General features: G+C 59.4%; 1 protein-coding gene across 3 annotated transcripts; it reads right to left on the bottom strand.

The window, feature by feature from the left end:
* Window positions 1-26,544, bottom strand: PLXNB1 (plexin B1). Of its 3 annotated transcripts, none has more exons than XM_030916459.1 (38): window positions 25,735-25,960; window positions 21,820-21,872; window positions 20,041-21,153; window positions 18,989-19,171; window positions 18,556-18,684; window positions 18,330-18,430; window positions 17,898-18,030; window positions 17,439-17,595; window positions 17,060-17,168; window positions 16,877-16,985; window positions 15,791-16,471; window positions 15,458-15,580; window positions 15,130-15,252; window positions 14,662-14,755; window positions 14,404-14,576; window positions 14,124-14,275; window positions 12,526-12,631; window positions 12,208-12,344; window positions 11,760-11,936; window positions 11,360-11,546; window positions 10,999-11,241; window positions 10,084-10,260; window positions 9,859-10,007; window positions 9,252-9,352; window positions 8,935-9,152; window positions 8,636-8,814; window positions 8,432-8,498; window positions 8,056-8,202; window positions 7,077-7,245; window positions 6,659-6,762; window positions 6,500-6,584; window positions 6,109-6,281; window positions 5,720-5,880; window positions 5,478-5,625; window positions 3,171-3,235; window positions 2,967-3,042; window positions 1,859-1,933; window positions 1-736 (listed from the first exon to the last, which is right to left on the bottom strand). In XM_030916459.1, exons 3-38 carry the CDS (start codon window positions 21,145-21,147, stop codon window positions 632-634), a joined length of 6,423 nt encoding a protein of 2,140 aa, XP_030772319.1. In that variant the 5' UTR covers window positions 21,148-21,153; window positions 21,820-21,872; window positions 25,735-25,960; the 3' UTR covers window positions 1-631. The 3 variants fall into 3 exon arrangements, with proteins under 3 accessions (XP_030772319.1, XP_010368781.1, XP_030772427.1); XM_010370479.2 differs by lacking the exon at window positions 25,735-25,960 and adding an exon at window positions 26,459-26,544 and having other exon boundaries at window positions 2-736; XM_030916567.1 differs by lacking the exon at window positions 25,735-25,960 and adding an exon at window positions 26,423-26,445 and having other exon boundaries at window positions 2-736.
* Window positions 26,545-27,527: the final 983 nt, after the last annotated feature.

The following is a 27,527-nucleotide window of genomic DNA, read 5'->3' as shown; positions in this document are numbered from 1 at the left end:
TGCAGTGTGTTATCCTTTAATGAAGAGCTGGGTCAATTGAGCCACCACTCTCCCCAAGATCCCCCTGCAGCACATGGCCCTCACCATGGCTACCTGTGAGGCAGGGCAGCCCTGTGACAGCCAGCCCTGCTGAGGGGTCAGTCTGCAGTGGCCTAGGAGAGGCATTCAACTCTTAGACCTAGGATGTGGCAGCAGCAACGAGGCCAGAGGCAGCCCAACTGAGGTCAGGGATGGTGGAGGAGGCAGACAGGAAGTGGGGGGCTCTCCTCCTTCCTGTCCGAATCCCAGTGCAGCCAAGGCCAGTGTTCAGGAACAGTACAGTCTCCCCAGGGGCCTGGAGGCTCTTCCGGCCACTCTCTGGAAGCCCTCAGTCCCCAACTCCCTGCAGACCGGTGTCATAGGGTCCCTGGACTGGGGAAGCAGGCTGGGTACTACCCCATGAGCCTTGAGGCCCCTGGCCTAGGAGGTGGGTCCAGCAGGGCTGAGGCCAGAGCCACCAGGAGACTGTGAGTCACCTTCCACTAACTGCTTGTCAGTCACTACAGGCACCTAACAATGTGGCCTCTCCCCCCGAGCTTCCAGGGCTGCCCAGGCCGGGCTGAAGCAATAGCAGGCCGTGGCTCCTGGGTCCCTATAGATCTGTGACCTTGTTTTCCACAGCAGCTGCAATCTGCTGGAGCCGATAGCCCAGCTGCATCTTCTGGGCCGTGCCATCCTCCTCCAGGGCAGTGATGATCTGAAACAGAGACCGATGCCATCAGGGGAGACTTCTTTGGCCAACGTGTTTGCTGCAAAATTCAACAGCCCTCCTAAGACGCTGTGGCACGGGTGGGATAGGAGGCCAAGAAACCCAGCCAATCACGTCACGTACTTTCTGTGACCTCAGGGCCTCGCCAGCAGGAGGGGTAATACCATCAAAGCCACCATTTCAGGACGAATAAGGTAGGAAATGAAGGACCTGACTCAGTACCGAGCCCCTCAGAAGCCCTGATGCAGCCATCCTGGCTCCCTCACCCGCCCGACAACAGCATTTCCCAAGTTCCTATCTGCCTGGTGCCAGACAAGGGCAGAGACCCAAGAATGACCAGACACATGTGCTGGGAAAACAGACACTGATCAGACACCAACCACAAATTGGGGGCTGCCACCAAGAGAACCAGTAGGAACCGGAGGGCAGCAGCACTTCAGAAAACAGCCACTGCCCACTATGTCTCCACGAGGGGACATGCCTGCATTATACTCTGCCTCCCCCATGCCCCATGCCATGCCCAGGAAGACTGTGGGCCATGAGGCAGGTTCCTCATCTCTGAGCAGCAACAGCCACTTCACTGGTGCCACACAAACATCTAAGTGGACTATTCCATCAGACACCCAGCAGGTTGACTGGCAGGTGCTCAGCTCTTCAGGCCCAGCCCAGGGATCCTCCAAAAAGATTCACCAGCTCCAGTGTACCCTCACACCCCAGCCCATGTGCCTGGACTCTCCTCTTCTCAGCTCATGCAGCCAAGCCAGGCCTACACTTGCATGTTGGCCGTGCCCAACATGCTGCCAACTCAGCAAATGCACAACATCTCCAGGCCCTGGTAGACCCCTTGGCCCCCACCCCACAACCACCAGCACTGTGCCTTGCCATCCTGCTGGGGAGCTGGAATGGGGAGCAGTGGGACAGGTGAGAGCACAGTCAATGCCAGGAAACCCGCCTGGAGAACACTTCCCAAGCCGCCCAGGGGCCCGGTCCCCCACTACGCTGTCCCTGGGGAAGACCAAAGCCCCCACCATGAGTCACAGGGTCAGAGCCCCTTAAGTCTCCTGGGAGGCCTTGGGTCAGCCTCCCAGTTAGGGCCCAGGGCCTGCCCACCTGGTCATAGTACTTGTTGATGTACTTGTAGAGTTCATGCAGGGCCACTCGCGCCCCGAGGTCTCCAGAGTAGTTCTAGGGCAGAGGCCAAATGAAAGGTGAGAGAGATGAGGGATGCAGACAACCACAGGAGGTGGCCCAGGACCCCAGGGAAGGGATGGGGGAGAAGGGGACCTGAGAGGTAGGGAATGGGATGGGCACTACAGTGGGAAGCAGAGTCCCCTCCATGGCCCGGGAACCCCAGGCCAGGCGTGCCAGATGGTGACAGAACAGGGCAGCGTCAAGGGGGCCTCCTTGGTAGGAAGACAGCTCAGGTCTACCTGCTTCAGCAAGGTCTGGGGTTTCCACTGGAGCCCTGCCTCTCTCAACCCCTTGAGGTTCTAGTCCAGACCCTCTGCCACCCAGGTGACTCCAGAGCCAAGTGGCACTGATGTCACTTGCAGGCTGAAAGCCCAGCATGATTCTGCTCTGCCCTAACTCAAGCATTTCCTGAGGTCACTCTCAGGCCCCTCCATGGGGACATCTCTGAGCCTCAACTTCCTCTCCTGGGTGATGGAGTCAGTGTCACCTAACTTGTGGAGTTCTTGTGAGGATCAAGTAAGACAATCAAAGCACCCCATGAAGGGATTCACACACAACACCCCAAAATTACAGCTGCTATTATTGTTGTGGTTGTGGCTGTCATCACCATCAACATTTCAGAAACATTGTTCATAACTCCCTGGAGTTACATTTTAGGGCTGTTTTAGGAATGGGGGAGGTGGAGGGGACACCTGTGCCACCAAGGGAGGCACAGCAGTGGGAAGACGCACACAGGCAGACCCAGGCAGGCCTGAGGCTGAATCCCAGCTACCTTGCAAGTGCCTGGCTGAATCAGGGTATATGGCAGCTGCCAGGACAAGACCCCTGCTTGCTCTGTGATGAGATGGTGGGAGCCCTGGTCTTTCAGTGGCAGTTGGAACATTCTGTACTTATGTTTCCTGCCCCAACCAGCCCACAGGGCTGCTGAGGTTCCCAAGGGCTTCCTTGCAAAGGGGCAGTGTGAAGCGGGCAGGACTGCTGTGGTAGCAGGCCTATGCCCAACCCAAGAAGCAGAGGGAGGCCTTACCCAAGACAGCTCAGCCAGGACAGAGTTCATCTCTTGGTCGCTGGCTGGGACAGCCTGTCTGATGTCTGCATAGTACCTGCCAGAGAGACAGGGCACAGCAGCTGCTGGGTAAACAAGCCCACTCCCCCGCTCCCCACCAGAGCCCACCACCCGAGTCTCAGCTGCACACACCCTCCAACCTCTACCCACCGCACCCTCCAATACCTTTCCACCATCTGCTTGTACCGGGGGATGTCCCGTGCATACAGAAGTTTGTTGATCGGGGAGTCCTGGACATAGCAGGAGGACAGAAAAGAGGAAGGAAAGAAGGATGATTACCCTGTTCGAGTGATCAAGTGTCCTGGGTTTCCCAGCACTGCTTCAGTTTTGAAAAGGAAAAGTATCACATCCCAGGAAGCCCCTGAGTCCCGGGAAACCAGATCAGGTGGTCACCCTAGCCTACTTCCTTCCGCAGAAGCCTCCACTGCTCCCTCCCCTCCACCAGCGTCCAGCCTCTGACGTCATCAGAAATAATCTCTCAGCTCCACATGCCTCCATCTAGATCCAGCAAGAGCCCGGTACGCAGGGCAGGAAGCTTCTGTTCACTCCCAGGGTCATCATTTTAAAAGTGAGTGAACTGAGACCCAGAACATTACCTAAGCGGCCACAGACCACCTCACTCCCCAGTGGCTGAGCTAGGATTTGAAGCAGGTCTGTCCAGTCAGTTTCCACCACTTTAACACACCTAGACACAGCCTCTACCACTGAACTGGGTTCAAGTCCCAGCAGCCATGGGCTCTGGGCAGCACACTTCTGTTCTCAAGACCTCTCCTCATCCTAGAGCTGCTGGGAAGGTGAGAAATATCTCAAGGTGGCACTGCCCACCGTGAGCAGGGACCCAAGGCCAGCTCCTCTTGTCAACCTGAGTCAGGATTCGCACCTTCTCGACAACTCCCCATGGGGAAACCCTTGGCATTCCTGGTTGGGACTACTCCTGAGCTACCCAGGAACCATCTGCTGTTCTGCTGGGAAGGGGAGGTACTGGGAAGATCTGGCAAAAATCCCAGCCACCACATAGGGTCTACCCTGGAGGTGGCCCTGCGGGTCCTGGTGTGGCCCTTTGATTCTTAGCTCATTATAGGCATGATGACAGCATCTGGATCAAAAATGGCTCCCAAAAGACAGTGCTACAATTTTGGACAGAACTTTGTTTTCGTTTTTGTTTTCAGACGGTCTCACTCTGTTACCCAGGCTGAAGTACAGCGAACAGGGCAGTCATGGCTCACTGCAGCTTCAACCTCCCAGGCTCAAGTGATCCTCCCACCTCACCCTCCCTAGTAGCTGGGACCACAGGCGCACACCACCAGTCCTGGCTAATTTTTGTATTTTTTGTAGAGGCGGGGTTTTGCCATGTTGCCCAGGCTGGTCTCAAACTCCTGAGCTCCTTGAGCGATCTGCCCACCGCAGCTTCCCAAAGTGCTGGGATTCTAGGTGTGAGCCACCGTGTCCAGCTAATTTTGATTTTTCCCAGAGGTGTAGGGAAGTATCTCTCAAGAGGTCCCTCGCCAACTGAGACCTGGGGGTCAAGGCTAAGCAGAGCCCCACTCATGGACCTGCAGAATTACACGAGGGCCCTGCCCACTGGATGCCTGAGCAGACACCTTAGGGACCTCATATGTCAGGGGACTCCCGGCTTTGACTGCCGTGACAACAGACTCCCAACTTCTGTGCTCCCGGACAGCTCCGACTACTCAGTCTCCTGTGCTTCCCAGCTCTCCTCCTCACACATCCCTCAAACCGTGACACCCCCTGGACTCTCTTCCCTACTGCCCTACTGGCAGGCAGACACCTCCACCACCCTAAGGAACCAAACCCACCCAGCAGCCCAGAGCTGCTCTGGGATTGAACAATCCATGTCTCTACCTGGAAACCCCACGAACACCAGACTCACCTCCTCCAAGTCTGAGCTTACCATAGCCAGAGGCCCAGGGATCATGTGTGACCCCCCTCCTTCTTCCTCATCCCCCACATCCAACTTTCAGCTTCTGCCTGCCCTGCACCCTCCCGCCCAGCTTGAACCAAGCCACTGCTTGTCAGAAGGACAGCACAGTGCCCTCGTGGGACTCCCTCACTCAGCTCATCCATGCACAGCAGCCACAATGTTCCACAAACTCTCAGGCCTGGTCATACCACTTCCCTGTTCCCAGGCTTTCTGTGGCTCCCACTGCCCCGGGAGTGAGCCCTGACCAACTGGCCCTGGCCTACTTCCACGCCTGGCCAGCACTCTATGCCCCAGCCACACCAGGCTGCACTTGCTGCCCACAACTTCAGCTGTGAATTGGCACACAATGCCCCAACCTCTTGCTCATCCCTTAAAACTGAGGCGGCCCCGGGATAAAGCCTTGGCTTGAAAGGTCAGAGGTCTCCCCTAAGTCCTCCTTGAAGTTCTCAGAAAAACCTAGAATCTGAGTGCACACACAGCACTGTCCACCCTCACCCATCCCCCTCCGCATCCATCCCAGACTTGCTCACCCGGCCCAGCTTGTGGTCGGCCAGGGTGCAGGCATCCATGAAGGTCTGTGCAATGACAAGGAGCACTGCATCCATGTTATCAGATGTTTGCACGTCGAACACAAACTGCGGGTTTTTTATTATATTGATCCAGAACCTCAGAGGCAAGCTGCGGGTGGGGCAGGCATGGCCAATGAATGTGCTGGGGAGGCAGAAGAGAAGACTCCCCACACACACCTAGAGCCCACCCAGCACCACCCTACCTGTTGGTCTTCCAGATGTGGATGGTGTCCTGGTCGGAGATGCCATGCTGCTGGGCCTGCTCATCCAGCAGGTCAAAGAAGTACTTCACAGCGAGTGGCACAGGGCGGCTGGTGCTGAGAATCACCTGGAACAGGTCGTCCACGAACTTCTGCAGGGTGCCCTGTGAGAAGGGGGAAACAGAGAGGTGTGGTCAGCAAAGGGCCCTCAGCAGCAGCCCAGCCTCAGACACCCCCCGGCACTGTGCCTGCACGAGCCCCACAGCACCCCCAAATCCCACGAGTGGCCATGCTCCCCCTCAGCCCAGGCCCCACCACCTTGGCAGGCCCCACCCCACCTTCATGGACAGCAGGCCCCGCCCCACCTTCATGGACAGCAGGCCCCGCCCCACCTTCATGGACAGCAGGCGGGTCAGGTAGATCTCAGGGATGGCCTTGGCACGCTCACGCTCCCCGCCCCGAAGGCTGCCCCTCCGAGGCCTGGGCGGCTCCGGCTCATCACTTGGTTTCACCAGGTGCCAGGGCCGGATGCCCCCCTCATCTACGTCCTCCAGCATTGGGGTCCCTGTGCCAAGAGCCCACAGCTGTCACCCCTTCCCAGGTGCCACCTCTCCAGGCCCCCTGGTTCTTGCCAGCTCTCCTAGGGGTGAGGGCACCTGGTTGAGAGCTTCCCTGGGCAGAAAGGAAACAGGCACAAGCCTGCCCTGACGCCCAGAGGACCTTCCTCATGACTCTGGGCTGAACACAGCAGGGACAGAGGGCCGTGATGGGGGCAGTACTCACGCTCTCCAGGGACATAATCCTGGTTTTCCCGGAGCACATGCTTGGTGAGGCAGGGGACGAGGGCCACAGTTGCTCCATCTGGGACCTGCTGAGCACAGCTGGTAATCCCTCCACCAGCCCCAGCTCACCATGCCCTCCTCCAGCTCCCACCCCTCCTACCTTGTAATGCTGCAGTGTGTTCAAGCGCCTCCACAGGCCCTGGACCTCAGAAGTGACATCCTCATCAGAAAGAATGAGGTGTCCAGCCACCCCAGACCGCCACTCTGCAAGGGCAAGGCAGAACTGGGTGCAGGGCTGGAGGATACCCTTCCCACAGTGAAGCCCATCTCCTCCTCCACGGGGACACCAGCCCCTCCATCATGAGGCAGCCATACTCAACCTCAACCTCTCCAAAGACCAAGAGCAGGGACCCCTCCCCAGATGAGAGGCTGTCCAACAAAGATGTTACAAAGCCAGCTTCTGCCCACCTCCCAGCATCCTCCCCACCCTGAGTGATGAGCTGTCCCTGCAGGGCTGGTCCGGGGCCAGCCCAGGCCCAACACTGGCTCAGGTCCCCAGGGGCTCTCCACGCCCTTACCAACATCAAGGGTGCGAGGGTCTGGCCGCTGGGTGAGAGACACTCCTTTATAAAGCTGGTCCAGCATCTTCTCCTTGGCCTGGGAGATGGTGTCACAGTCCAGAACCTTCACGGGCACACCCTGGGCCTCTCCTGCCCCAGGCCCCACAGCCAACAGTGCATTCAAGGTCTATGCAGGACACACAGGAGTCGTCAGGGTTCATGTACACTCAGGATGACCAAGACACAGACCAAGGGCAGGGACGACTCATGAGGGGCCGCTGCCTCCGACCCCCATGCACCACACATTCTCTAACTCTTGTCTCTTCACCTGCCTGGCTTCCCCAGGGACAGCAGCTTCCTCCCCATTGTGACCCCAGCACCTAGCGCAGAGCACTTGTAAATGACTAGGGTGTAAATGGCAGAAAAAAAGGAGTGAGCACAAGTCCCTCATTACTCAGATCCCCAGGTCCCCGGCTGAATGGGCCAGGCTGAAGGAGCTTCGGGAAGCCTGCATGAGCAAATATTCCCACCCATCCAACAGGGGAGGGGTTCAGCAGGCCTGAATGGGGGTTTCCCGCAGGAACCCTCGTGTGTAACTAAGGGAAAGCAAACCCAGAGACAAGACCTGCCAGAGTGGGGCTGGCTTGGTGGGCAAGGCCGCATCCCTGGTAGGAGGGCCAGGCCGACAGGGTCAGGCCCTGGCACAGCTCAAGCCCATGGTCCAAGGTAGGGCTGGCTCCTCCTAAACCCTGGTTGTGGCTACCCTGGTTCCATCCCTGCTCTGGGGCACCTGGAGGCCTTATCATCAAGGTCTGCCCTAAACTGCCATCCTGCTAAACTAGTCTGACGGGCTCTCGCCAGCAGCCAGCCAGGTCACCCCGCTCTACATCCAGGCACCCACATCAGAAGCTGGTGTCCAGACCCCACACACCCACACACTCTCCACCCTCGCCCTCACCGCACTCAGACTGCAGGCCACACACTTGCACACCCTCACCAGGGGACGGTACTCCACGTCCTCTCTAAGCAGGCGGTTGTCATTCAAGGTGTATTTGGCCTTGCCTGTCACACTGTCCACTGGCCCCTTATCCACTTGATGCTTAATCCCTCGAAAGAGCATGTACAGAGGCTCCCCTACAGAGTCCTAGGAGAGCACAGGCAGTTAGGGCCCTCCCGGCAGGTGGCAGAAGTGTACGGGACATGACGCACACTGGGAAAGGGGACAGGACACGGGCTTAAGCGGACTGCGGACAGGCTGAGCAGGAGTCTCTGCTCTGGCACAAGTGTCCAAGCTGCATGGTGGCTGAGGGCTTAGCAGTTTAGAGGGCCTGACCCTCCCTGGACAGAAGCCCTGTCCAGCTCTGCCCCCTCACCCTCACGAAGGTGTACAGACAGATGGACATCCAGTTGGTGAGCAGCTTCTCCACCACAGTCTCTGTCCTGAGATGATGGGAAAGGGGAATGCCAGGGTCAGCAGGCAGGGCTGCGGGCCTCTCTATCCTGCAGACCCCCCAGCCTGAGGCCCCACCCCAGCTCCAGCTATCCAGGGCCCACCCAGCCCCAACAGCCACACAGACCTCCGCAGCATCAGCTTGGGGTTCTTGGCCACATACTGGGCAACCAGGTCACTGAGCAGAGTGCGGAGGATATCAGTGAAATACTCAAGCTTCCCATGCAGCGCCACGGTGAGCAGAGATGCCACGTAGGCACGGTCCCGAGCTGAGAAGGTGCGCTGGCTCTCCAGCGTGTGGATGAACTGCAGCCAAACAGAGGGGATGGGAGAAGGGGGTTGGGGGACAGAAGGGCGGGCTCAGAAACCATGCCCTGGAGAAGGGGCAGGGCCAGAGGCAGGCCAGGAAGATGCAGGTGGGGGCACCTTGGTGAGGAAGAGCTTGCTGTTGAGCAGGTTAGAGAGCTGCCCCAGCCCTTGCTCCACAGTGGGCCGTCTGCTCTCAGGCACACCCAGGTCCCGGTGCAAGGGCGACTCGCGGTGCCCGGGGAAGAAGATCCTCTCCGCATACACCTTATAGTCGAGGAAGGGGATGCCGCTGCCCAGGAGGTCACTGGTGAGATCGGTCATCTCGGTCATGAGGTCTATTAAGCAGAAGAGGCCACGTTTGGGCACCAATCCCATGTGATGGGAGCGGGTTTGGGCAGAGCCCTGGAGGGCGGGCCCCGTTCTCCTGGTCACACCTGTGAATTCCTTCTTGCAGCGGTCCCGCACGCTGCTCTCCAGATTCTCCAGCTGGATCTGAACCTTCTTATAGTCCCTCAGGGCCTGCTTGCTCTTCCTCCTGCTCAGCACCAGGGTCAGGAGGGGACGGCCGGATGAGTCCTACTGGCCCAGGCCTACCTGACCTATCCCCAGGCACACCCTGGCCTCATCCAGCACAGTCCAACCCAGCCATGCCAGCCAAGCTCAAGCCTAGCCCAGTACAATTCAGCCCTTCCCCTCCTAAGCAAGTCACACACACCCGTGCCCCGTCTAGCCCAGCACAGTTTAGCCTAGAGATCAGTCAACCACAACCAGGCCAAATCCATCCCACAACCTATTTTTATAAATAAAGATTTGTTAGAACACAGCCACATTCATGTGTTTCCATGTCGTCCCTGGCTGCTTTTGTGCCACAGTGGCAAAGTTGAGTTGTTGAGCAGAGACCACTTGGCCTGCAAAGCCTAAAACATTTACTCTCTGGCCATTTACAGAGAATGTTTCCTGACTCCTGGCCCGGTCTGTCCCTTCCCAGTCCAGCCAGATCCCACGACCTGCCCCAGCCCAGCCACATCTGCCTGCACCCACCTGTACATGAGGACAATGATGATGACACCCAGAGCCAGAAGAGAGGTGCCCACCCCCAAGCCCACCTGGGCTGCCACAGGAAAAGCCCCAGGGCTCTCGCCGTCATACTGCACGTGACCCAGGGAGAAGCGCAAGTTTCCCATCTGCACCTGTGTCGGGAGCCGCCTGTAAGCAAGGGTTCAGCCCAGGTCAATGCCCAGCCTGGCCAGGGACCTGCCCACTGACCGTGAACTCAGGCAAAGAGTCAAGTGCCTCTCGGAGGGCATGGTGCCGTGGCAGGGGCTGCTCCACGGGGGGCTCGCAGTACAGGTGGTGCCGGGTCAGCGTCTTCACTACACAGGGGCCGTCCCCTATCATAGCCACCACCTCCTCCTTGGACATTGCAAGGTCCAGGTTCTCTCCCTGGAACAGAGGGTCACCAATCAGTCACTCAGGACCCTTCCCTCAGATCCTGTCCTCCCCAAATGTGGGAAGGACCCTGGGACCCACTCCCAGCAGCAGGGCTGACAGCCTCTCAGCACCCTTCCCCTGCGTGCAGGCCAGTCACAAGGTGTCCTCCAAGCTGCTCCTCATCACCCTTCGCTGCCCTTTCCTATCTTTCTTCTCCAGAACGAAAAATCTGGAGAACATAAAGCTGTCTCCCAAACCCTGCCCAGTTACCTAACAAAGCCGGAGCCCCAACTCTGTGTCTGATGACTCACCAGGTTGGTGATGATGGCATATCGACCTGTGGTCTGCCCGCATGCCCATCAGCTGCCCACTGTGTATGTCCAAGACACATGCCTAGTGCATGTCTATGTGAGCCAGGCTGCCAACTCGGGGATTAGCCTGATGGCTAATCACCCAGCTACTGCACACCACCCAGCTACTGCACAGGCCAAACATACAAATGCAGTCATTCCAGAGCCTGCCATGGAGTGCATCAGGACCCAGGCCACCAGCCAAGCAGTCAAGCCCATGCCAGATCCTAGGCTAGGCACCCCCCACCAGCCCCCTCTGCCCCCAACACAGCAAAGATGAGGAGCCACATCCATCCACCGGCCCTTGCTCTACTGTCTCGGCCTCTCTGCCACACACAGTAGAGATGTCCAGCCAAGGAAAGGGTCTCGGGGCCCTGCCAGGTCCAAGGAGGAGCTGTACCTCCACAGAGAACACACTCCCAGGCTTGTGCCGGAATGGCATGGTGGGGTCCTCAGGGTTGAGTGGCTGCAGGGTGGGGTCGGCCTCGTAGGAGAAAGGTGTGGGGTTCAATGTTGCAAAGTCAAAGACCAGGTTGTCAAGGATAAATTCCACCCGGACCCAGGGGTCCTCGGGCAGGCCTGGGAGGGCAGGTGTGCGGCATGTGATGAGCTGGGAGGAGTTGACATGGCATGGTTCCTCAAACTGGAAGGAAGACGGGCAGGTTGACGGGGGGCCAAGCAAAAATGGGAAGAGCCTCCTCTGGCACCTGCTCTGGCTATCCCCAGGGTGTGGTATGGGGCGAGGGGAGAGTGTGGGGTACCCAAGGGTGTCCTGCATGCTGGCCACCGCAGGAGGGTCCAAGAGAACACGCTGTCTCCGGGACCACGCGACGCCTCCGTCCAAGCCCCTGGCTGGGCTGTAGCATTCTCGAGACCACGGTCACCCGGATTCTTGGCGTCTGTACCACGTCCAGATTCTGGCCACGGACCAATATCTCACGTCCTCCACTGAAACAGACCATGAGCTTACATAACGTAAGATGGCTTGTTACCTGGACCTAAAGCACAGCCCAGCCCCAGCCCCAAACCACATGACCCCTTGCGCCTACCAGCAGCGTGGGATTCTCAGTGCCCCAACATAAAGCCCTACAAACCCCCACATAGTGGAGCTGCAAAGATCTCCCTGCCACCTGCCATGCAGCCACACCCTTGGCCCAGCACCTAAGGAAGCTCTTGGTGGGGCCAGCAGAGGTGATGTTGGGGTCGAAGGTGTACTTGAACTGTCCACGTTGAAGCCTCCGCTCTGTGGCCCCAAACCACACAGCCACAGGGAGCGTGGCAGGCGTGGGGCATGGGCTGGTCTCACACCGCAGCTGTTCTGACTGCTGCTCCGGCAGCCTGGGAGGGGAGGTGGGAATGAATGGAGCGGCGCAGGCAGGGGAAACTTGGACCACTCAGGCCCCAGCTGGCTTCCCTCTAGTGCTGACTGCAGTCTCCACCAGGTGTCCCTGGAGGTGCACTCCCAACACAGCCGGCTAGGGAGGGTCCAGCCACTCTCTGAAGAAGCAGACTGGCCCTCTTCCCCTTTCTGCTCTCCCCAGGATCACAGACCCCTCCATCTTTCCCCTGGAGCACATAGATTTTTGCAGGATGAGGAAGTGCCCCTCACAAGTGACAAGGCTGGTCTCCAACCACCACTCGGATGTCCTCCAGCCGCCCAGTCAGGAGCTTGGAGCCATTCAGGGTGAGATGGGTGCCCCCAGCTCTGGGACCACGGGCCGGGAAGATGGAATGGACCTTTGGGTCCTGTGGGAAGGAGGACAGGGAGAGAGATGAGCATCAGACCAGACACAGGGAGGTGGGGACAGCCTGAGAAACAAGATGGCCTAGGACTGGGAGCCCCACCAAGGCAAAACCAGATGGGCTGAGAGGAGTCACCAGAGGGGGTGGCCCGCCGGCAGCTGGGGGTGGCTCAGCAGTCAGGTACCTGGTAGGCAAAGTCGTGCTCTGAGACGCCACGTCCTCTTCCCAGCACCTCCACCGCTGCAGCGCCGGCCACCTCCTCCCCACTGGCCCCGGTGATGCACACGAGGCTGTAGACACACAGCAGGCTAGGGGGTGCCAGGCTGCATCGAGGGCCCCTCAAGCTTACCTGGCAGCCCCTCTCCCTGCCCCACTGTCAGGTGGTCTTCCCCTTCCCATCCTCCACAAGACTGACAGAGACCCTCTCTCACTTTGGAGGGAATTCTTTGTGACACATCAGAAGGCCTTGGTATCTGAGAATTAATATTTGTGGTTTCAATCATTTAAGTTCAACCCCAGAGGCCCCCAACAAGGAAGAATTTATCTGTGGCATAAATTTACAAAGGGGCCCTGTCAGCCTGGTTGTGGGGTGAGCTGCTGAGCAAGAGAGTGGGCACAGCTAGCCGCCCACGTCCTCTGCCATGTCACATGCACAGTACCCACTCAAAACATGGTAGAAACTTGATTTATTCGGGAAAAAGAGTCCCTGAAAGCCTCTAGTCAGATAGGGGAATACATGTGAAGGGAAAGTGAACCGTCTAAGAAAATGCTGGTTCTTAGCCAGAAAACAGAAGCTTGGGCAAATTAACTTCCAGAGTGTTAAGTCTGCAGTGGCTCAACTCAGTGACATTGTCACAGCTGTTGCAAACACTCTAGGAAGACGCAAGTGATATGTGAGCCACGCAGGGGAGGCTCCAGACAGAATATATGCTAATTGCTTCATAAATCACAAAGTCTTATGGTCTGGAACACTAACAGTCTAGATAGTCACTGTAAGTTCTCGGTCATAACACATACAGGGGACACTCCGTGCTCTAACAGAGTGGTTCTTTATTTCAAATACAGATTTTGGGGCCCCACCGTGGGCCTCCTGAACCCAGATGTCTGAGGGGGAGTTGAGGATCTGCTCTGTGTTGGTTTGAGACAGGGTCTGCAGGTTACCCTGATATTCAGCCAGGTTTGGGCCCTGCTGCTTGTGGACATCTCCTTAGGAAAGTCCTGCACATGTACCTTTGGGGCCTGCAACCGCTGGCCAGGTTACCATAACCCAGCAGCCCCAGGAAGGCAGCAGGGGTTCCGAGAGACGACAGTGGAGCCTGGCCCTTGGCAGGTGTGCCTTTCTGAGGTGTGCCTTCCAAGTCTACCTTCCTGAGGAGCCTGGCAGCCCAGGACAATGCCTGGAGAAGAATGAGCTGGTGAGAAGGCCAGCCCCTGAGTTTATCTGTCTGATCTGAGGGTCCTGCTGCCACAGCTATTAATATATCCACAGTCCCTCAGAAGAACAGGTGAGCAGAGCAGGAAGCAGAGCCACCAGTCAGTTCTGGGCAGTGACAGGCCCAGGAAGGATTCCTCAGCAGCCCATGCCAGGAACTTACAGGTCTGGTGGGCGCCCAGGGTCTTCAGTGGCAACCCTGGCACTCGGGCATTGTGGCCAGAATCAAGGAACAGGGAGCGGGGGGGGGGGGGGGGGCAGATGAGCGGGGGATGGGAGGCCCCAAGCAGAAAAGCCAACCATGGAGGCCCCAGGCTGTGCCATGCTCCTGCTGGGTGCAGCCAGCTCACCTGCTGGAGACCTCGTACTCCTGGGCAACCACAGCACAGGGCACTCCAGCCACCGTGACCATGCCCAGCACATCCTGCACATGCTGGCCCAGGTTGGAGCCCCTGATGGTGACACGGGTGCCTCCGTCTACAGGCCCAGTCAGTGGCTCCACCTGTTCCAGGACAAGGACTGCTCACCTCTACTCAACTGGAAAGGCAGCCCCAACCTCCCACCTTTGGGCCCCCACACCCTCCCTCTAAGGGCAGCACTGAGGAAGGGATGGCCAGCCTTTCAACAAACCGAGTGGATGAGGGGCGCTGGGCACTGGGTAGCCACAGCCTCAGCCTCACCACAGGCCTCCCGGGTCACACAACGTGGACGCTCCCCCTCACACCACACACAGCCATACTGGGGCATGGCGGTTTGGCAACGGCTGCAGTCTCCATGTCCCACGGAACAGTCATACAGTACCACTGGGGGTGGCAGAGACGCACGTGAGAGGCAGGCCTGGGAGAGCCCTGCTACCACCGCCAGCCCAGCAGCCCACAGGTGGCTCACCATGCAGCCCCTCAGCACTGTCCACACGCAGATGGCCAGCCCGACGCAGAAACAGCCCCACACGGAGCTCCGGCTGCAGAGCCTCATAGCTGAGCTGGAGAAATTGGAGTGGATTCAGAGTCAAGCACTGGGGGAAGCGTCAGGCCTGGGGAGGGGGTAGTCAGAGAAAGGACTAAAATGACCAGTTAGGAGCATAGGGTCAGAGGGACCCCATGGGGCCACAGGTTGGAGGGCAGAGCCAGAACTGGAGTATGGGGACCCCATGGGGTCTCAAGTTACAGGTCAGAGCTGGGATGCAAGGACTCTATAGGGCACATGGTCAGAGGTCAGAAATGGGTGTGCAGACTCCCTCAGGGCGACAGGGTCAGAGCGTGGGCCTGGAAAAGGTGGTGCAGCCAGCTACAGTTGGCAGCCAGCCTGTGGCCAGTGTAGTACACCCGTGCCCACCCAGGCGCTCACGGTGTGCACCTGGTGCTGCTGGCAGGTGACATGGCACTGGGTATCCGGAGGTGGCTCACACTCGACCCGGGCCTCAACCACCACCTCGAGGCCCTCCAGCTCCATCACACACTCATTTTCTCCTGGGCCGTCCTGAGGGCAGAGAACACAGCTGTTTGGGCAGTTTCAGGAGCTGGTTCCAGGGAGTCCTGTAGGTCGCCCAACAGATCCCCCAGCACACCCTCTGGGTTGGAGTTGAGCCCTCGGACTCTGCCCTCTTCCTGCTCCCCAAGGCTTATGCAGAGTTTGTCAACAGCTAAGGATGCTGCAAGGACAGTGGCAGGCAGGACACACTGACCTGGAAAAGGTGAAGGTTCCTGCCTAGCAGCCGGATTTCCCGCTCCACATGGACCGGCATCAACGTGGAGCCCTGAACGCTCTCCACACAGGGGCAGGAGCTTGCCCCCAAGGTCACCTCTTCCTGCAGGCACCAAGGGCAAGGCAGTCTATGGAGCCCACCCTGCCCAGCTTAGCCCTCTGCCTTGCCAGATTCCAGGGGCAAGGCCCGTGTGGGGCTGCAGACTCCACCCTGCCCCTCGCCCCCTCCCAGTGCAGAATCACAAGGCAAGCTAGGGGTAGCATCTTCCCCACATCCCCTCCCCTGAGGCCTCCTTCCTGGGCTGGGCCTCACCAGCTCCCAGAGCCCGGGGGTGTCATACTGGTAGTCGAGGCTGGACGGGAGGATGAGGGGGGCGGGAGGGCCCTCAAGCTCTGCTGAGTCTCCATCACCTGAGAGGAGGGTGGAAGTGGAGAAGGCGGGTGCGTCACCCCCCGTCCACTCGTCCGCCTCGGGCAGCTCGCCGCCTTCTCTCGTGAGCCAGTCCAGGGCGGGCTTCACGGAGCCCATGGCCCCTGGGAAAGTGGTGGCAGGAACAGTGGCAGGGGGCAGGTCCAGGGGCACTGTGGGAGGAAGGGCCTCGGGGCCAGGGTCTGCAGGGGGCACTGCTGCTACCTCTGAGGGTGACAGCGGGGAGGCCGAGAGGTCCTCAGGTGTGGCTGTGGGTCTGAAGTCAGTGGGGGCAGGGACAGTGGTTCCAGGTCCATATGGGGGGTTGGGAGGGGAGGGCTCCTCGTGGAGAGGCAACTCTGTGGAGCTGGGCGAAGATATGGGGCCAGAACCTGCCCACGGCCCCCAGGGGCTGAGCAGGGAAGGACTGGCCCCAGGTGAGATGTCCAAAGTTGTGGCTGTGGAGGGAGCCCCAGGCTCCACAGGAAGGGTGTTAGGAGCAGAGGTGACCAGGGCTTTGGGGGCTGTGGGTGGGGAGGGGGTGGGTCCGTCTCTTGCAGGATGGGCTGGGGAGACAAGCGGGCTCTGAAGGGGGAGGCAGAGGAAGACAGGAAGGGCCACTCAGCAGGCAGGCGCAGGACAGGAGGCAGGCAGGCACAGTGTATGTTAAGAGGAAAGGAGACCAAGGAAAAGAGAAATAAAAACAGCCCATTAATTCTCCACAGGAAAAAACTGTGGGGGAAGGCTCCAGGGGTGTCTGTGCCGAGGTGGGGCATGAAGGCCAGACCGCCCCTGCCTCTCAGCTACAAACGCCCTCTCCCAAAACAGGCGGGATGTATCGGTGGCTGTTCTCCAGGGAGTCCGTCACACACAGCGGCTCTGGTGCTCAGGACAGAGCCTCACATAGGCAGACAGACCCCGGGCCATAAGAAAAACTCTCACACTGGGACCCCCAACCCCCCGTATGGCCCAGCCCAAGGTCACACTCACCTGATGGCTTGCAACCATGGGCCCGGTATCACACGAGGTCTTGTGTGTGCACAGGTGCTGCCAGACACACCAGTTACACCCCCAGCGGCTGCTCACACAGGCCTGGCACCTGCACAGAGCACAGCCATGGGGCAGGGGTCGCCACGGGGAAGCCCAGGCCTGGGGACAGGGCGAGGAACTCACTGCGCAGATGGGCGGAGTTCAGCGACCGCCACACAGTCATAGAAGGAGAGGGAAGTTTTGGCGATCACAACAGCGCCAAACCTGAGCTCCACACTCACGGAGACATGGTCTGCAGAAGGGGAGAGGGCCAGGGTTAAGCAGCAAGGAGGTGCACTCAGACCCAGAGTCGATATCCTGAGCCCTTGAATGGGGAAGAGGACCCGGGGTGACGGAACACAGTCCAAGGGCACAGAATGGAGGATTCAGGTGGTTGGGGAGTGGGAGGACTCAGAGAAAGGCATCCATTCATGGCTCTTTGCCTGGATTCACACCTTAACCCCACCACATCCCCTGGAGCAGGGGCTGGCCTCCCCCCAGGCTAGCCCATTCTCTCACCCACCGGCTCCTCTTGGCAGCACTGGGGCCTCATTAGGGTCTGGGGAGGGGCACATCACACCAGAACCAGTCAGCAGGGCAGGACTCTGATGTTCCCCAAAGTGGCAGGAATATGACTCCCCTGGCCACAGTGGTGGTAGGTCTGGCACTGATAGGAAAACCTGCCAAGAGAGCCAAGGACAGACACACTGTTGGGGCTAGTGGGCAGCAGACCAGGGCATTTTTTGTCCACATTTATGGGGCACCCAATGTGGACAGGCACCAGCAGTTAACAGACCTCAGGCCTCCCCAAACACCCTCTGGCCTGACTTAGAAATACATGGGGAAACTGAGCTTCTAAAAGAAGTGACTTGTGTGAGGCCATGTGGTATCTGGCATGTCTGACACCAGGATCTAAGATCTCTACCCAGACCTTGATGCCCAGAGCCCTCCCCACCAGGGCCCTCCCTATCTGATCATTCACCTCCCTCGTTTCCTCTCGGCTGATGTTGGCAGGACTCATGGCTGCCACTCGCAGACAGCCCAGCTCAGGCTGGAAGCTCCATAGCCACTGCTCTGGGCCCTGGCCCCTTGAGCACTCAGAACTGCGACTGCACCTGAGCAAGAATGACCAGTGTCTATCTGTGACCCTCACGGGCCACTGGGAGTTCATAGGGTAGGGACTCCTACAATCTGGAGGACCTGGGCAGGGCCCTAGAGTGGGCATGATATAGGTTCCTGTGTCTGCTCTGGCAGGGCACTGATGCCCAGTGCAGAGGATGGGGGTGGGGAATCAAGGTCTCTGGGGATCAGGGGTTGAGAGTCAAGGGCTAAGGTTCAGGAATTTTGGACAGGACAATTATGCAGGAGCATTGTGGGCTTGAGGCTGGGACTGGGATGGGGTCAGGAATCTGACCTGCCAAGGAGCACACACCACCCACAGTATGGGTCCCTGTGAGCAAGGCAAGATGCACAGTCCAGGTGCTGAGCACAGGAGGCCACAGGAACCTTCAGAAGCTATGACAGCAAAGAGGACCTGAGGCCAGCAATCCAAACACGAGTGGCTCACCCACAAATGGGTCCCTGGCCCCACCCAGAGGCCCCTCCCAGCAGCCATGCCCTGGTTTGTGCCTGGCACTCACTGTGCTCTGGGTCATGACATACAGGTGCTCAAAGTTCCCATCGAAGGTGAGGTCTCTGCTAACTGCAGACCCCTGATGGATGCTCTGTGTGGAGTACGAGTGGCCATCGCTCCCTGGGCCCAAGTAGACCTGGGATCAGAGACCACAGGGTCTGGGATCCAAGTCCATGGCCAGAGGCCCAAAGCCCTCCCCTCCTCCACCCAGTCGAAGTAATTTACAGACAGAATTTCCTCCTGGGCAGTCACAGGTCATACCAACCAGCCTAGCGGGGATGGAGGAAAATCATGGGTAAACACCACCCAGTCCTGGGAGAGCAGCTCAGGTCATCTCTCCTGGTCCAGGGATCACAGGGATAGCTTAAACCAGGCTGGGTCCCCAGCAACCTGTTCCCTCCAGACTCTAGGGCAGGGGCCAGTACTTCCTGTGGGCTCACCCTGTGCAGCTGCCCTTGACTATCACCCAGGAAAGCAATGGTGTGTCCATCTTCCACGGTGACTGCCACAGCTGTTAGCTGAATCCCTGGCCACTCCAGAATTGGTGTGGCTTCCAGTGGGAGCCGGCTGGCCATGGGGCTGGGTGTATGGTCTGAGCCACAGGGATAAGCATCCAGGGTGTCCTATAGGCAGCAAGAAGCATCAGGAACGCCCTCCCTGGATAACCTCCTCGGCCGCATCCTCCCTGGCCAACCTCATTCCCTCCCGCAGCCACTCTGGTAGCTCTCCCTATACAACAGTGTCTTCTCTGCTGGCCGCCCTGGGACAACCTCATCCCTGCCCCCAGTCTCTCTGGGCCCTCCCTAACAACCCTTCCCTGGACAATATCCCCCCAGGTACATCCTTAGCCCTATCGCAGTGGACTGATCTCCAGTTCTGCTCCAGTCCTTGGGCAGTTTCCAGTGGCTCCTTCCCCCTCTTTTGATCCCCACCGCTGCCTGTGGCCCCACCTTCTCCCATCCCTGGCCTGGGAGTGCTTCCTCCAGTTTCTGTGGTCACCTCGCTCCTGGACCACTTCTCCAAAACCTCTCACAGCCTGCTTTTCTGCTCCAAGTCCACTCACCGGGGACCTCTCCTGCCTCTCACTGACTCAACCCCGTGTGCAGCTTCTTCCCTTTTTTATCCATCCTGAGGCTACAGCTCATCAATCCCGACCTCACCTTCCTCTCCTGCTCAAGAGCCAAAGGTCTCATTCCATTATAGGTCCCTGTCCCTACCCAAGAACCCCCAAACATCCTCCCAATCCACCTACACTAGGGCCACCCCTCCGGCATCCTAGTCCAAGCCCATCTAGACACTACTGCCACCCGCATGCCAGGTTTGTGGTAAGGTACCACTGGCCAGGAAACACAGGAAGCACTTAATATCTGCTGATCTGATCATCCTCGTGCTACCACCAGCTGTCCTCGGACACTCTGGGCAGCTCCTTGGCTGCAAATATTTGGCCAGTGGCCTCAGAGAGGGGGAAAAGCAGGGCAACACTGGAACTCACCACTGGCAGCTGTGCACAGTCAGAATTGACATCATACTCGATGTAGGCCACCTCGGTCCCATCCTCAGCACGGCCCTCCCGGGTGTAGCAGGCATCTCGCGTGCGATTAGCAAGCCGGTCCACCTCATCCAGGGGGAAGGCACAGAGGGCAGAGGCTCCAGATGCCCCAGCAGCCGCCAATGGGGGCCGGCCCACAGTAAGGGGTGCAGCTGAGGAGAAGGCTGCAAAGAGCACCTCCCCATGCGCCACCTCCCTGGACGTGGCCACAGCTGCAGCCTGGATCAGCCCGTAGCGTCCACCTTGGCAGGCCAGAGGCAACTCCACATAGGAATAGTAGTGCTGGTCCCGGAGGCACACTCGAGACACATAGGCACGAAAGGCTCTAGACTGAGCCTGCAGGTCCCGCCGCAGGAACAGGAAGTAGGCGCTGGCCCCACGTGCAAAGGCACTCACGAAGTGGTGGCTGTACTCAGAGAGGCGGCCCACTGCCAGCTTCGCTGTCTCCTCATAGGAGAAGGCAGCTTGGGGGTCCGGCGGCCACAGGGCCCGGGTTGTGATGGGTGGAATGCCACCCCCAACACCCCTGCTGGTGTATCCTCGCCCCACAAACAGGAGGGGCTCCCCCGCCAAGCCCTGGGCTACCAGCCCCACCGTGCTGACCGCAGGATCATTGGCAGCCACATACTGGGTGTCCCCAGGCCGCTCTGGCCGCAGCAGCAGCTGCTCAAGCTGCCCCAGGCGCCGCTGCTCACAGACCCCCTGGTGCACGCTCCCGCACACCACCAGGGCCCCTGGGCTCACCAGGAGCAGCTGGTTCGGGTTGTTGGTAGGCTGCGCCTGGGGGCACTCATCAGGCATCACAGGTGGCAGGCAGTCCCTGCTGTCTAGCACAGGGCCGGTGGACACTGAGGCCTCCAGCTGCAGCCCAGGGCTCAGCTGGAACAGGAAGTTGGTGGCCCCCAGGTAGAGGGTGCCTGAGGTGGGGTCTCTTGCCAGGTGCTGCAGATACGTGCCATTGGGAGTGAAAGCAGCTGGTGGAAGGGGCTGGAGGGTGAGGACCCACCCAGCCCAGAGAGCCTGGAGAAGAGCTGGGCCCAGGGCAGGCATGGTCACCTGGCAGGGAGACAGGTCGAGAGAGTGGGGCTCATGTGGCCGCCAGAGCACCCTGGGACCACTGGTAAGGGATAGGACTGTGGCATTGCCAAGATGCCCCTCCTAACCTAGGGGGTGAGCAGAGGAGGACCAGGCTTCTTAGACAGGCACTATGTCCAGGATGACCTCAGGACCACACACTAGAGCGAGGTCAGAAATAGGAGATACTTCCTAGACAACACTGCCCATTCTTTGCAGGCACTGTTCTCTAAGGAGACCTGCACCCCACTCACCACCATCCCCCCAGATCACAGGGTGAGGGGCTGGAGAGGCCGTGCCCAGGAAGCAAGGTCTGGATGGGGCAGGATAGCAGGTGATGGGAAGGAGGGGCCCAGACCCCAAGAAAGGAGAGGCTCTACATAGATGAGGGTTTCCCAGGCAGAAGGAGGAAGGAGAGGGAGGTCTCCTGAGCCAGCAGAATGTTAGAGCAAGACAAGAGTTGGGGGCAGGGCCTTTCAGGCCAGGAATCCAGAAGGGTAATAACCACAGAACCAAGAGGACTGAGAGATGTGAGGAGGCTCCAGCTTGGAGGGGTGGGGCCCGAAGGGCTGCACCCCACCTCCGAGAGCCCTCATAATAGGTAGGAGTCATGCTGTTCCTAGATATCTAGTGTGAGGTCAGGCTCACCTGGCAAGGCCGGCTGGATCAGGAGACAACAGCATGACCCGTGTGGGAGTCACCTAGAAGCGGGGAAAGCCGAGTGTGAAGCTGGGGCCTGGGCTGCAGGCACGTGGAAGCCCTGGGCTCCCCACTGGGGAGGCGGCACAGAAGCACCCCCTCCCCACCGCCCAGCTTGCTGGTGGAGCTGGGCCCAGCCTGGCCCCTGGCCACCAAACACATTCCACAGAGGACGCCTCCTCGGAGCCCACACGAGGAGGGGGAGGGCAGCAGAGCCAGGCACCCGAGGGGCCTGGGAAAGGTCAGCTAGGAAGGAGCCCCACGGCTGGCAGGGTCCAGCCAGACCCCCAGCATGGCCCTCTCCCTGTGAGGTCCCGCTCTCTGCTCAAACTCCACCTTGTAAAGGAACCCAGGTACACACCCTCTACGTGGCCAGGGGCTGTCCCAGCCCAAAGGGCCACCAGCGCTTCAGCAGACAGGCACTCGCACAGCAAGATGCATACATACCACCCACCCTGCATGTGTACGCCTACAACACACACACACACATACACACAGAGATGCAGATGCCATCTATACACACAGCACAGTGACACACACAGACACAGCCACCCATGTTCAAACACCACATGAAGACACATCCATATCGAGACACAGAAACACACACACATCACACTCACCTGAGACATTCAGACCACCACTCACATTTAGACACACACACATGCACACTCCCCTCGTTCGAGAGTACTTAGTTGGAGCCCTACGTACTAGAGAGCTGTAGAAGCTAGGCCATCTCTTGCTATTTCCTCTCCTGCACTTCAGAGTAGTGCCAGGACCCAAGATGTGGGCTAAGTGGAGTGTGTCCTGGAGGAAGGTGCCATGACTGGCTGTTCCCAGGCCCATCACCAGGACCTCCCCAGACTTTGGGTGCCTGCTCTCTACACAGACCCCTTCTTGGGCCCCAGCTGAGGCTCCTGAGTCCCTGAACCAAGAAACTATGGCAACACCACCTTCCCCAGTGGTCCCCAGACAAAAGCACCAAGGTTGGTGAAGTGCTGGGACAGACAATGCATCTCAGACTGGGAGACACTTCCCCTACTTGCCTGTGCCCAGGCCACGTTGCCCAGCCCCTCCCATCACCCAGCTGCCAAGCTGCCTGTGCAAAATATCAAGCGCTTGCTTCTCTCAGGTCGGCTCATCCTAGCAGAGGCCTGAGCAGCGTACTCCTAAGGCTGCCCCAAAGTGAACAGGGCTGGGCACAAGGCTCAGGGGAGGGTCCAGCAGCCTGGTGGAAGCTGGGACACTGTGGCCACAGCCCGGTGGGAGCAGGGGGGCTGTGGTCACAGCCTGGCTGGGCACTGATCCCGAAATAGCTTGGGGGTTTCCATTTTTAGTGTGCAGAAAACAGGGCAGCTCTATGGGAGCAGGAACAAGGCTGCCTCTGTTTGCCACCCAAGGGGGCGGGGGGGAAGGGGACAGCAGGGAAAGTCTTGAACCCGGCCAGGATCCCAGGACTGTGGCAAGACCAGGCTGCCCAGGAGCCCTCCACCTAGTTTCCAAGGGATGAGGAAAGGAAGTTTCTTCCCATGGGAAGACAGAGCCACCTGAGGATGGGCAGAGGTTATCTCTTGCACGGGGCTACTGTTCAATTCTCCTGCCACCGCATGCCAGTGATGGGCCTTGGGCACAGGGTCCCATAGTTAGACCAATACTCACTCCTACATGTTTACAAATATTTGCTCAGAGCCTACTGCGTGCCAAAGTTCTCCAGCCCTCAAGGGGCAGCAACAAAACCACTCCCCATATGTGATATCAAAACTGGATTGATGGATGACAGAGCCTTGGGAGATGAAAAAATAGTAATAATAATAACGAATAAAAATAAAAATAAAAATAAACACTGGATGAGGAGACAACAGGAAGAAATGGGTGGGATCACAACAGCTCCTGTCCAGGCCACCGAGGAGATCGGCCGCTGACCCACTCCGGGGAAAGTGGTCAGGCTTCTGCAATCAGTCTCCCTGTGAATCAGGACCTAGCACCCCTTGCCCCTCCACACATATCATGGGTAGCTGAAGGAGGAGAGAAAGAAGAGCAGTGCGTTTTTCTCCTCCATTTCAGGCACATGGATTTCACTTTATCTCTGCCACAGGCCACTGAGCAGCTCCCAGCCTCTCCAATCTAGCCTCCCAACTCCCAACTTCTCAGGGCTTTCCTTGAGTAGAACTGGAGTACACCCCTCCCCCAAGAGCCTCTGGGGCACCCCAGAGCGGGAGGGATAAAGGCCCACCCCTCCAGTCCACATCTCTCCCACCCGATCCATGCCAGTGCTCCCCCACACATGCCCTTCGTTCCTGCCAGCCTGAACTGCAGGCTGCCTCGCTCCTCCAGCTGCCGCACAGGCTCTTGCCGCTGCCTGGAATGCCCACTCCCTCGCTATCCCATTAACTCCTACACCAACCATCTTCTAACTGGGGAGCCTCCCCTGTCCTCCCAGGTTTCTAAGGAGGCCGCTGCATGCAGTGGACAGAATGGACACACCTAGCCAACACCCTGACAGGCATGGCCGCTCGGCCTCAGGCTCTCCGAGCCTGATTTCCTAGTTGTACAATGGGAAGAAAGATGGCTCTGACCAGTAAACATGATACAGCATGTGCCTGGCATTAGTGATGCCAGCCAGGGTCACTTTTCTCCCAGTTTCACCCTCCTACTCTGGACTTGAAGCTCCTTGAAGGCAGGGAGTATGCTTCCGATTCAGAGGCCCCGGCAACTTGCACAGACTTCAGCACAGACCAGATGCTCCCTGCATGGTGAACGCACCCCCATTTCACAGCCAAGAAAACCCAACAAATAGGGGAGATAGAGGGCCCACAATCCCTCCAAGCCACTTGGTCTCTCAAAGGGAAGACGTTGGCCCCAATTTTGTTAATGACCAGGCCAGGGCAGACTGAAAAGGCTGATCTAGAACCAGACCTCACATCCCCAACTTACACAGCCTGGATCTCCTGCCCATTCCCAACATCTGAGGCCCTGTTCAGGCTCACAGCCAAAGCCTAATTCTGCCTGTGCCCAGGCCTGCCTGGAGTCTCTTCTGGGCCCACCCTACTCTGAACCTTTTCAGGGGGCCCAAGACTGCCCAACTTCTGTCTGCAGAGCAAGCACCTCCCGGACCCCCGTGGAGCTGTCCTCGACAACAAAAGGGGCTCACAAACCCCGCCATTCCGCACCTGCAGAGAGGCCATAGGACAGCCCACATTTGCCTTGCTTTCCAATTAGTGGGAAGCCGGCCTTCCCGTTTCACCCTCCTGCTCAGCTTCCAGGGTCCATACAGAGGTGAGTTATTCATTGACAGTGCAGCAGTGCCCCCTGCTCACCCTGTTTTCTGTGTGTTGAGGAGGGGTGGGGAGATCCACCATTTACCAGGCACCTGCGATGACCCAAGGTGCTGATCGATCACCCACTGAATATGTCTGTGTGTGGAGAGGAGGGCCCCCCTCTGGGGGTCAGGAGGCTCGAGGTCCACCTTTGTCAGTCCCACCGGGAGCAGCCAGAAAGGGCTGTTACTACTGAAGAGAAGCCCCGACCTCCCCACTCGGCTCGTCCTTGACCCTCCCCAATCCCCGGACCCCGAGGCGAGGACCCCATCAGTGGCCCTGGGAGGGCGGGGAAGGGGCCGGCCGGTCCCCGGTGGCGGCGGCGAGGAGGGGGCGCGGAGGAGCAGCTCCACCTCCTCAGTCTCCCAATCGCGTTCCAGGCGGAGCCGCCAGAGTTTCCCTTCGCGCGGAGAAGTGTGGTCCCAACTCTCAAAACCAAAGCCGCCCACCACTCACCCAGGCCGCCCCTGTCCGGCAGGATCGAGGCCCCGACCCGTTCCACCTCTGGAGCCCCGATCCTCGCCGCCCCGGCCCCGAGCCCCGCACTCACCACCCGGCCAGGCCCCACGGGATGTGCGCGCCGAGGCGGGCGCCGGCCGCTCCGGGCTCGGGCTCCGCGCGCAGCGGCCTCCCCCCGGGTCTGGCGGAGCCGCAGCTGTTACCCGGAGACCGAGGAGCGGAAAACTGCGCCCGCTGCCCGCCCCTCCCGCGCGGCGCTGCCACCGCCGGGAACAAAGGAGACAAAGCCGCGTCGGCCGGCCCGGCTCCGCTCCTTCCCCCTCGCCTGCCGGGCTGCCCTCCCCCCGCCCGCCGCCCGAGCCAGGCCGGAAGCAGCCCGGAGAGCCGGGCGCGCGGCCCCGAGCCGCCCGGGACCCCGCATTCCAACCCCGCGGGCTCCGCGTCGGCCGAGGGCTCGGGATCCGACCCCTCCCGCACGCGGGAGGGCGGGGGCGGGTTGCACAGCGGCGGTCGCCATGGCAACGCGGGTAGCCCAGAGGGGTGAGGAGTGAACCCCGGGAGCCAAAGCCGCCCCGCCCCATCGGCCTCACCTGCGCGCAGCCTTGGAACCGGAACTGGGAACTTTCCCGGTTGCGAGGGGCCGAGGTGGAGGGTAGCGCTCCGCACCCGCAGGTGCTGGTGGAAGAGCGCCCCGGCCTCTGGTCGCACCCGGGTCCCTCACCTGCCCGACCCGTTCTCCTGCCAGCGCCCGGCCTCGCCCCGCGCCCGGAGCTCCTTACCCGGCTCCGGTGGTCATCCTCCCCGACTTTCTTTACCTGAACTCCGAAGCGCCTTGTTTCTCCCCTGCGCACCTGGCCCTGCCCACCGCCCCTGCTCCCAGTACTCCCCAACAGCCAATCCCTCCTTCCGGCCCCACCTCTGGCTGTTTGAGAGCATGGGCTTTGGACCTGGGCTTGCGCCATCAACTAAGCCATGTAACCTGACACCAACCCCCCCCCAGCCTATTTGCTCACCAGCAAGTGGGGGTGATACCACCTCTAGCGGGGCTGTGAAGGCAGGGCACCTGGGCTGCAGAGGCGCACAAGCAAGGGCTCACTTCCTTCCTCTCTTCCCAGCCCAGGACCCAGACCTGGACCCACCCCAAGCTGAGAAGCGTTGGGCAAGTCTGGGCTCTCTCACTGGCAAACACCTGGGCCTTCTGCGGGAGGAAACACTGGCAGAAGGGTTCTCTCCTGGGGCCCATTTGTCCCCTGTGCAGGGCCCTTCACACCCTGGCATGCCCACGGCTAACTCAGGAGCCAGAACCTGGCCCATCCAATTAGGACTTTTGGAGGACTTTGGCTAAAAGCCATTGGCACAGCTTCCTGGGAGGCAAAAATGTCATACGCATCATCTGAAAGCCTCCAAGGCCTCCACAGGCTAGGGGAACCTCAATCAAGAGATTCAGGTCATCCACACTGGCTACTGCCCTAGAGCTACAGACACCCTCTTCCCACCTCCCGCCAGCTATCAAGGGTCTCCCGTCAGGTCACCCCTTTTCCTCCACTCCCACTTCCAGCACCTGAGTCCAGGTGCTTAGCACCTTGTCTGCAGCAGCATAGCAATCCTTCCCTGGATCCCTCACCCTTAGCCTCTGACCTCAGACTGCCAACGTGGTAACCTGGGCCTCTGACTTTATTTTGCGCAGCTCCCCCACACTCATCACCACCCTAGCCAGGACAGTCTGCCCCAGTCCCTCATCCACTTTGGCTTTCTTGCCTATGTAGCTTGTAGGAGCCCCCTTCACATGCACAGAATCCCTCCCTCCCCAAATCCATTCATCCAAGCACACACCCTTCAGGACCTATCTCACCTCAGAGGAAACTGGGTCTTCCAGACCCCACA

The sequence above is a fragment of the Rhinopithecus roxellana genome, chromosome 1, assembly GCF_007565055.1.
Source record: "Rhinopithecus roxellana isolate Shanxi Qingling chromosome 1, ASM756505v1, whole genome shotgun sequence".
Taxonomy (NCBI): Eukaryota; Metazoa; Chordata; class Mammalia; order Primates; family Cercopithecidae; genus Rhinopithecus; species Rhinopithecus roxellana.
Note: the sequence above shows the minus strand (reverse complement) of the source record. Positions and strands in the feature narration are given on the sequence as shown.

Coding starts and splice junctions, on each gene's coding strand:
- PLXNB1 (XM_010370479.2), bottom strand. CDS start 21,147: ATGCCTGCCCTGGGCCCAGCTCTTCTCCAGGCTCTCTGGGCTGGGTGG. Junction 7,246..8,055: donor ACGTGGAGTACCGTCCCCTG/GTGAGGGTGTGC, acceptor TGTCCTGCATAG/ACCTTGAATGCACTGTTGGC. Junction 1,934..2,966: donor TCCTGGCTGAGCTGTCTTGG/GTAAGGCCTCCC, acceptor CCTCTGCCCTAG/AACTACTCTGGAGACCTCGG.